This window comes from Poecilia formosa, unplaced genomic scaffold (genome assembly GCF_000485575.1).
Source record: "Poecilia formosa unplaced genomic scaffold, Poecilia_formosa-5.1.2 Scaffold285, whole genome shotgun sequence".
Classification (NCBI taxonomy): Eukaryota; Metazoa; Chordata; class Actinopteri; order Cyprinodontiformes; family Poeciliidae; genus Poecilia; species Poecilia formosa.
The window spans coordinates 215,294-225,744 of NW_006800224.1; the positions used below are offsets into that span (position 1 = coordinate 215,294).

Below are 10,451 nucleotides of genomic sequence, written 5' to 3' on the forward strand. Positions count from 1 at the left end.
TGTCATTTTATGTAATAAAATACTACCAATCACAAGAGCCCAAGACTTAATAAAATCTAAGATTTCATAAAACCTAAGTTGTTACGTTAAACTCTCATCTAAATCCTCAGATTTTCCCACACTGAGTCATTTCACCATCTACAAAGTAGCAGCTAGAGCTGTAGTTTATCATTTAGAGACATGATCATTTTCCCTTTTCTTGCGGGATTTACTGACAAAAAGAGGAGAATGGAATAATCAGAAGTATCAGATTTGCCTAATCAAGATGTCAGCTTAGGTGTTTAGTGCTTTCATCGTTACCACTCATGATCTCTAAACGTGCGGGCCAGGAAAATACTGTAAAACCTTACCCTCAAACGCTCTCAAGACAATTACTTTATTAGACGTAAACATGCTTATGATAAGGACATTGCTGAAGTAGCCGTCCAATAATTCTTAAAAGTTCTTAATTATACTCTAAGCGCTTAACGCGAAAATGGTATTCACAAAACATGCAAACAACCTTTTTTTTATTTATTCATTACATCGCGACTCTGATTGGATTCGCTATCACTTTAAACACTAGAAAACAACGTCCTCAAACGAATGATGATGGTTGTGTTTTCCAGACCATTATTCACCTGATAAGTTGACTCACAATCCAAATAAAACCTCAAGTAGACGAACTTCTCTACAGAAGCTAACTCTGTAGGTATAGAAAAAATGAAAACAAGCTATTTTTATCTCCAAGCCCGACCCTCTCTTTACCTGTCATGCTCACCATCTTCCCTCCACTCACCCAGCATGCATGGCCTGCTCCACCTGGTCCTCCTCCACCCATTGCCTGACAACTAAATGTTGAGAGAGAAAGATGAGTCTAGCGATTGCGTCTTTATCTACTTACTAACCATCATCATTTTTTGACGATTACCTGAACAACTTCTTGCAAGACACCGAACGTCTACAACTCTCTTGTTTCTCTCTGCCTGTCCCCCCTCGATAGGTACGACCCCGAATTCCTTGTGTGGAATCAAAATCAAGCCGAGCAAAGAATGACAAAGTAATCCAACTATTTATTCTTACGTAATGTACATTTCTGTCTATCTGACCTTTTGTCTCATCCACCGAATCTCTCCATCATCTCTACATGGCACTAATATCTGATGCAAATGTTAACGGTAGCATGGCAACATTTCACATTTGTTACTGTCACCCAATTAGCGGCTCATCGAACTGGGATCGCTCATTATGTCAGAATTAACTGGATTTGAAATTGCATCAAAAAAATTCAAGTAAATAGGCTCCGCTGTCAGTTTGCAGACATAATCCAGCCAGTTCCTATGTTTTAGTTTTTGTTTTGTTTTGTGTTTTTGGCGACTCAGCAATCCTCATTCTCTCCTTTGGCTTCTCGTCTACCCATTCATCCTGTTTATGTACTGGTTGGTTCCGTCACTCATTGTGTCTTCATTGTCCGTTCAGGTGATTTTTGAAACCGTGTTGTGTTGGCTGTGCTCATGTGGCTGGCTAGTTTTAATTTCAGCTCCTGACTTTGATTTTTTTTATTATTATTATGATTATTATTATTATTATTATTTTCATCTTTACCAAAGAGCAATCGTTGGTGAAACTTGTCCTTAAATAGACTTTACATCTAACCAACAGTAGTGACATAAACATAAGATCAGGTAACGATTTCTAACTATTTGTGTTGTAGCGCTAATGGTGTGGCTGTAGAAGTAGTCAACTTTGATTTTAGCCCTTTACACTCATTTGCTGTTACACGATTTATTGAACTCAAAAAAAGTGTAAAAACAAGGCAAAGCACCCTTGCTGCTTCCTGTGGACTTAATGGTGGAAGTAGCAGCCATTTGCAGCAAACTGAATGCAATTTGTTAAACGTGTGATCACACTCATATAACAAGCAGCTCTACAGCATTTCCTTCTGGGTGAAAATAGGTGCTGTCTACAGTGGGATATTTCATACTCTAGCGTAGCAACCAATGGTTTAAGATAATGTCCTATTTATTACTCATAGTCACTCGAAGGCATATGTGATTATATTAATGTGGGGGGGGGGGTATGTCACATGGGTTATTTTGATCTGATTAGGGATCAGAATTTTTCAAATGAAAAGTCAATTCTCTATTCTTCAGCCACAATGGAGAGTCAGGACATTTGGGTGCAAACATGTCACGTTAACCCTGAAGCACGGGGAGGAAAGCATGAGGCTTTGGGATTCTTTTAAAACTGTATCGTTCCGTAACTGGGTCAGCCACCAACTACAGAGTATAACCAGACGTTTGTAGGCTCAAATAATTCCTGGAAGCTTCGCCTTTTTTTCATCGTCAGTCCGCTTTCTTTTGGTAAATGATTAATGTGGAGTTGTGGCGTTTTGGATCAGCAGTGGTTTTTACCCGGGAACTCTCCAGTGAATGACATTTTCTAACTATGGCTGAGCTACGACATTCAGCCATAGTTGGGGAGCTATCGCTCTTGATGCATAGTCTGTACAAAATGTTTTTTATTGTGTAGTGTCTGACAACTATTGTTTAAAAGTGCGTCAGTAGGAGGGCTCTAAGTGAACTTTGAGTTCTACACTTGAGTATGTAGAAGAAAATGTTCTGATCTGACACAACTTTTTTTGTTATCACCTCCAGTAAAATAATGCCTAGAGAGTACGTATTGGCCTTTAAACACCTAAAAAATATAATATGCGCCATTGTTCAGGTGCATTTAATCCACTCTAATATGGAACAAACGTCCAGAAAAGAGCAAAAATGCAGAAACATTGAGTTCCTTTAAATCAAAACGAAAACCACATTTGGTTCGAGTTGCCTTTGATTACCAATAATTGGAACATCATTAGTTTCAGTCTGGACTGCAACTTCTCATAACTTCTCTTCATCTTACCTCTGCAATGTAATCTTTTTTTTTGTTTGTTTATTATATTATACTTTTATTTTTTGCAAAGCAGATTGTATTGCCTTGTTGCTCAAAGTGCCACATGAACAAAGCTGAAATGGAAATTTAAGGATTCTTAATCAAACATCATAGCACAGCCCACATCATCACTGCTTTCCAGTTACTTGGGTGTGATGAGGGGCCTGGGCAGGGGCCCAAAGGAAACGAACACACCCCATTTCAAGCCTGCTGTTCCAGATCAGACCCATTTTCTGCCCTGCCAACACCCTTGACAAGTAATTCGTCTTCAGCTGTCTTTGTTTTTTTCTTATAATGGGACTGTCTGTCACTGTAAATTTGCTGTACTGTAAAGCAAAGCTTCAGTCTTCTGCACATCCACCTTCATGTCCACAGGACATGTCAATGATGCTGTCGTGATCATTTGTGGGTCACATGTAGAAGCGCACAGGAGGTATGGAAGGAAAACCAGCAAAAAAAAGTTTCAGATGATCTCCTGATCCATAATTTACACGTTTTCTGCATGACTCAACAATGAAATGAAAAATTTGGAGAAGCAATGTGGACTTAAAGTCGACCCTCAAACCTCTGCTTATGTCTCTGATCCATCTGTGTGTGGGCATTCAAGTACGGACACAGTCTAAGAAAATGTGAATATCATTGAAAAGTTAAATTATTATTTTTTTGCCACTCATTTCTGATGGTGAAACTAATGATATTATTTAGTCTCATTGCAGGTAGAGGGACATGTTTTAGCCCTTTTATTTCTTGTAGCTTTGGTGATTGACGCTTAGAGAAAACCAAGAATCCAGTCGTCTCTCTAGTGTCTTTTCCAGTGTCTTTTTAATTCAATATTAAGGAATTATTGGCCTAAATCAACTTCTTGTATCTAGCTAAAAAAAAGTTACTTTTGTCTCATTTCAAGTGAACTGTTACATTTTGCACTAAAAACCAGACCCAAATTACTTGTTTGTGTTTTTGCAGTGTTGTGTCTGTCCAGTCATAAACTAGTCGCTCATTTGAATCTGAAGAAAATAACTTTTAATTGAGGATGATGCACAAAAACTATTTTAACCAATGAATTTGTTTGGGAAGATCACTAACCAAATACTACTGGATGGAAAATGCCTTTAGTTTCTGCTCATTTGGGATTTTGTATCTACCTACAGAAACTCCCATCCAAAGTCAATAAACCAAAAAGCTGGCTTGGTAGCTTTTACATGCAACAGATTAACACGCTAGAGCCGAACAGTTCCTGGATCGGAAACATCTGGAAATTGGACTTGACTTTTAACTAGATTTGTTGAGGTCAACAACTTTCTTCCTGATGTCTTTGCTGATTGTTTGAGTTGTTCCGCTGATGTCACAAAGGGAAGCCTTAAAATACATCCTCAATTAAAAGCTTGCTAAGCCATGACATCATCATCCGCTTGGAAAATATTTGAAGAAAGCTTAAAAAAAAAAAGAAAAAAATATCACTTTCATCATCATTCAGCTCAAGGACTAAAAACAGGAAAAAAAATCATTCTGATTTAATATTTTAACAGTACATAGTCATGTTCTACGTTTTCCATTTTAATCTAACAGCTAATTAGCCTCCTGGGCTAGCTTCATCTAAAAACAAGCCATCGCTAGTAATGTGTTTTGCAGATGCCCCGGTTTGTGGCTGGTTTTCAGCTTTCTTGTTAGTACATGACAAAAAATAGATGTAAACACGTTGATAAAGTCGCATTAGCTCGCTCGGGTGTAGCATCAGATGTCTTATCAGCTTGTTAACCCGAGAGATGACCTATACGAGGGTATGTCATCTTTAATAACGTCCCGTTTGGGCCACATGCTTCTGTGCCTGCGCAAAGCAGTAAATGGCTGCGGATGTTGATGTGGGAATGCGCCTTGAGGCGAGCCGGAGATGAATGCAAGGCGTCGAGACAAGAGGTTTTCAAAAATAGAGAATTGTTTGAGAGAGAGAAAGAGAGAGAGAGAGAGAGAGAAAGAGAGAGAGAGAAATAAGCTTTGAAATCATTCTATTCAGTTTTTATTTTTTTCAAAGCACTGGGTTTATAACATCAGCCATTATAAAACTTAGAGACAAAAGCTTTCTAATCCTGACTCCTTTGTTCGTCCTTTGATGGCTGACTGTGTGTGCAAAGCCAATGAGTGTTTGTTGGCTCCTATTGTAGGACACAGAACCGTGTGTGTGTGTGATGGCTAATACTTTCCAAAGCGGCACGCTGACCTAAGGCACTGTGTGAATGTGTGTGTGTGTGTGTCCGTGTGTTTATTTTAGATTAGACCCAACAGAAATCATCTCCATGGGGATGTCAGGCTGCTTTTTGCATCCAGAATAAGAGACATGAAAGAGAAAACGAGTTCCACACCAGAACCGAGCAAATGAAGTGTCTGTGCCGAGCCCAAACTTCTCCTGCGCTGTCAGAGAGATTTAAATCAAAGTTGGAGGAAGCTCTTGATGGAACGGAGACGACGCACGTGGAGAATGCTTAAACGTAGCAGAGCGTAGTAAAACGATTGTGCTGCTGAATTAGCACCCAGGTAGCATCGGGAGTCGGGAGAACCGAGTATGGGAATGAAGCTTTTCACCGACCTGGCAGCGGGCTTGGTCGGTCCCACGGATGGTCTTTATTGGTGAACTTTTGTCTCCCACCCAGACCTCTTTCTCTCCGTTTGCTTCTTTTTCACATCAGTCCATATTTCTTCTTTGTTTCTTTTCTTTTTTCCCCTCCATACACAAAAGCTCACACGTGCGTATGGTGAGAGATTACGCGCACATCTTGGCGCGTCTTAATGCCAGAAGAACGACCCTGAGGGTGCGCCGCTGTAGACCCCTGCTAAGGTGCTAAAACCGGAGCAGCTGGGGCTTTTTGAAGCCGGGGCCAAACACCACAGCGGGAGGAAGACCCCACACTGGCTAAAGCTCTAATCTTTATTCTCTTCTGCAAAACAATTGCAATTACTGACGGCTTCAGAGCTGGCTGGGAGTTTGGCTCTTTTTAAAATCCTCATATCTTAGTCGTCTTGGTTGCTTTGTGCTCATCGTCTATAGCAGGATGTTACAGGTACGTTTTGCACCTGCTTTGGTAACCAGTGACAAACTAATTATGTCTTATATGTTCTGTATCTAAATGTGATTACATTTTTATTCAATAAATCATATCTATCAGCAGGAATTTGCTTGGTTGTTCTCGTCATTAGTTATATTTCACAAGATATCTACTGGTCCAAACAGGATGCAAACCAGAATAAGTAGAAAATTTTTAAAAGAAATTATAAATCATTCATAGGATTTTAACCTTTTTAAGATTTATTTTTCGTTTAAATACTTACATTGGATACAAAATGATTTGCAGACAGGTGGAAAGTAACTGTAGGGTATAAAGTGGAAGTATATCATCGTGTGTCAAAACTAGCAAATCAATTCACGTTTATACACGCAAAGAAAAGTCACATTTGAGTGAGTCATCTTTGAAAGTTTTGTTCTTTTCCACTAACAAAACAAGACGGTACGAGAACTCTGCTTCATTAGAAAGAACTGAAACAAGACTTTTGTTAGATTTTTAGGTAAGCTGTATCGTCCCAGTTTGTAGTTCTTGTAAATCAAACAAAGAAGTGCTTTAAAGTTTAGTAATCATTGCAAAGTAATCGTTACAGGATTGACTAGTTGCTATTTATGTTTGTCTAATTTTATTTTGATCCTAATGCCAACAAAAGACTAAAAATGTTTCCTGTTTATGTTTCCGTACAACTGAAAAGTCACTGTCTGGAGTGACTCTGAAACTTAGGACTGATGACACATTCAGGTTTCATCAGTCCTTATTTTTACATTTTGAACCAGAAATACCTAACTAAAAAAAAAAGAAAGTTTTCCCTTCATCACTGCCTCTGGTTAAGAGTCACAGTATTCTGCCATTTTGTCAACGTTTCTTCTTTTTCTACCAAAAACAGACAATTCTGATGCACAAATAATTTTTAAAGTGGTGGATATTTTAGTTCTATTAGACCACAGTGCAGCATAGCTGGAGACGAGTCTGAATCTGATGAATTTGTCATCACAGCAGAGAAACTGAGGAACTAATTTCTTATTTCAAAATAGTAATTTTCAAATAAAGAGTTTTCAGTAAGAGCTAAAATTCACCGGTCGATATCAAAAACAGTCAGAAACTAGACAAGGAATTGTGAGATTCCTGTTTATGTTTCCGTACAACTGAAAAACATGTAATGGCATTTAACATTAGCAATTATGTACCACAAAATCTCACTTCACTTTCATTCATCCCATTTCTGAAGAGTTTGGCATCAATTTGCTCTTGGTATTTTTAACTGTTTGTGCCTTCTTTTTTTATTGTTTTAGTGTTATATTAATGGCAAGCATATGTGAAATAGGGCTTAAATAAAGCACACACCCAGTGAAAAACTACATAGTTTTATTTATACCTTCCTGAAATGTTGCCATGCGTTTGCCGCCGCTGGAGTCCTGGGGTGTGTATAGACATCGTAGATGTAGGTTTCCTGAACATCATGACAAAGTTGTAAATGCTGCTTCACATGGCAGCTGTTGTGTGGTGAGGGTTAAATAAAAGGAAACTCATCTTCTCAAGTTGTTTGCACATTACCAGTTTGAAGTGTTGTTTAAACACATCTTGTTTTTTTCTGTTCCTCGTTTTCGGTTCATCCTCAACCTCCGTTTGTGGCCCACGTTTTCCGTTGATCCCCATTTTCTCGTGTGTTTTAACAGGACCACGATACAAAACCAAACTGTAACATGTAGCATTTGTTTTGTGTGTGTGTGTGTGTGTGTGTGTGTGTGTGTGTGTGTGTGTGTGTGTCTGCAGGGAGTTTGGCTGGAGGGATCCAGAGCTGCCGGAGGTGATCCAGATGTTGCAGCATCAGTTCCCGTCGGTCCAGTCCAACGCTGCAGCCTACCTGCAGCACCTCTGCTTTGGGGACAACAAGATCAAATCTGAGGTACTGAACTCTGAAAAGGGGGGAAACAGCTCAGAAACACTCTGTCTTAGGAGGAGATACTTTTTGAGCTACCGTACCTTCAGCGTCATCTTGGTTATGATCAAATCCATCTGTGAGCTTGAGAGCTTGAGGAAATAAGTCACTGAAATTCAAATTATTCATAGTCCTGGTAGATTTAGATGTTTTAATCTAGCTGGGTAATATTAGCAGTCTAGATCAGGGATGTCAAACTCATTTTCATTTGGGGTCTCATCAAAAATCTGAATGTTCTTAAAGGGCCGGTTGTGCCACAAAACATGAATAAAACCAATTAAATTGTTAAAATATAAATAAATAGCTGTTCCTTCAGGATTTTGTGATTGCTTTAGTGTTTTTTTTGCAATCAGACTTGCACATTTTGTGGTGCCAATTTAGAAATGTTTCAGGAATTTTTACAATGTTTGTGCTAATGTATGATGTTAAATATGACTTTTTATTACTCGCCGTATCATTTATGGACTGCAGCTCGACGTCACTTAAACTCAATGTTTTTGACCAGTATTGAGAAAATTTGCAGTAAAATTGGAAAATAGTGTGGAGATTTTTTGGTTTGATTTTGTGTGAATTTTGCAGATTTGTAAAAAACAGAAAGGACTTATTGTTGTAATTCGGAGTCTAGGGGGCCACATTTGGCCACCGGGCCTTGAGTTTGACAAGTGTGGTCTAGAGAAACCCAGCCTGAGTTCTGATCCGAACCTGATCCAGTACTTCTGGAGGGAAGCTAAAGATTACGGTGACGTCAAGGAGACCTTCCAACATAAACAAAACGTTTGAGCTTACGACAAAATGTCTGATTTAGTGGGACACTTTTTAAAAATGCCAGTGAAAATGTTCGAAAAAGCTTTTCAGCAACTATGAGCATTTCATTGCTGAAGTGCCAGTAAAGGAAAAAAATTGTATACAATATTTTCAACTTGCCAATTTTGTTCTAAAATATGTAAATTGTTATCATTAGTAACAGCAAAGTGACATGCAGAGAGGTTTGTGTCTCACTCAGGATGTACAACTATAGAGAAGCTAAAATAGAAACTTGTATTTCTCTTTTGGCTCCTTAATTAAAAAATGTAGTTGTTTTAAAAACTTTTAAATATGCTGAACCATATTTAAACAATACCATGGCAAGACATTTAAAAACATTTTTTTTTTACTTTAAATGTTTGCTTTTGCCTGATCTCTCTTGTCTTTTTTATGTATTTAACTGAAAATCATGCATGATCTGCATTTCAGACTCAAGTCTAAACTTCTCCAAAGTGTTCATGTTACTTCCATTGAGAAGAAACGTTTTGGTAAAACTCAAATATAACTTCGGGTGTAGACCTGCTGGCGATTTAGATTGTTGTTATTGTCGTGGAAATGCATTAAACCTCATTAATGCCTCATGTCATGCATCAACTGGCAACTCCTGTTATTATTTACACTAGATTGTGTCGGATAATGTTTTACTCCAGTTGAAATCCACAGTTTTCCCAAAATAAGTACACACAACCAGAGTCCAACCTCTAAATGCAATAAGAACATGTTACTGTGTGTCAGAGTCACCACAGGAGAAAACTTTGTTTGGTTTCAGTCACTTCACCTTTTTATTTTTCGTCCCATCCATACTCGTTTTGAGGCAAAATGTCAGCTCATCAAATTGTCCTATAACGTTGCCGGAGACGTTTTTTTTTTTTTTTTTTTTTCAAAGTCACGTCTGCCTGAACTCGGGCGTCTCTTTGAAAACCCGTTTTTCTCTGCGTCAGTCGTGGATCTGCATGCATGCAGGCTTCTGCAGCGCAGCTGTTTGCGTTCGATGTAGAGCTGAAATAGGAAGTGATAATGATCTGGAGCGTGCAGGGAGGGGAAAAATATAAATCAAATAAAATATGCTGCACTTTCATTATTCCTCAGTCTGCTCCTTCTGTTGGTGTCAAAACAAAAGCATAAAGAAAACGCACAATGGGGGGACACTTTATGTGGACATGTTTCTGTTTTGGAAAATCGTGTTGCCCGACGATGCAACACAGTGCTTGCTTTAAAATGGTTTCACTGATTAAATGAAATCAAAATAAACAGGAATCAATAAGTCTGTTGTCAACAAGTGACCAGAACCGAGCGGCCTCGGATATATTTGTGTGGATTCTTGACATAGATGCTAAAATATTCAAATTTTCAAAAACTACATATAGTAATTATACCCCATAGATTCACCTGTTACACATTTGGCTGCAAACGTCAGTGTACTTTTTAGGTTTTTGTGGTACAACAAATTTATTTTAGTGAGTTATCATTAAGGAGAAGTAAAATTACATGATCTTCAAGTGCTTGTAAATTCCGTTTAAGTTTAAGTGTGCCCTTGTTTTCAGATTACATTTAAAGGAAAATCATTTTATTTATGGAGAACATTTTCAGAAACAAGTTCAAAGTGCTTCACAATGAGTTAGAGGACATGCAGACAAAACAAGAGAAAAATGAAAAGTTTACAAAAAGGTAAAAGTATAGAATTACGTATTGGTTCCCCGTGTTTGATAAGAATAAGAAACTAGTGGGAGTTTCTC

At 38.3% G+C, this 10,451-nt stretch overlaps 1 protein-coding gene across 9 annotated transcripts in view; it reads left to right on the plus strand.

Annotated features, from left to right (window-relative positions):
* The window catches only part of ctnnd2b (catenin (cadherin-associated protein), delta 2b), a 134,697-nt gene that overhangs the window by 68,589 nt on the left and 55,657 nt on the right, over positions 1 to 10,451 (plus strand). For 6 of the 9 annotated variants that reach the window (XM_016681557.1, XM_016681559.1, XM_016681558.1 and 3 more), the window contains exons 11-12: positions 983 to 1,039; positions 7,746 to 7,878. In XM_016681557.1, the coding sequence (XP_016537043.1) occupies positions 983 to 1,039; positions 7,746 to 7,878 (190 nt within the window). The remainder of the gene's footprint in view (positions 1 to 982; positions 1,040 to 7,745; positions 7,879 to 10,451) is intronic. The other 3 variants (XM_016681560.1, XM_007571673.2, XM_007571674.2) reach the window with 1 other exon arrangement.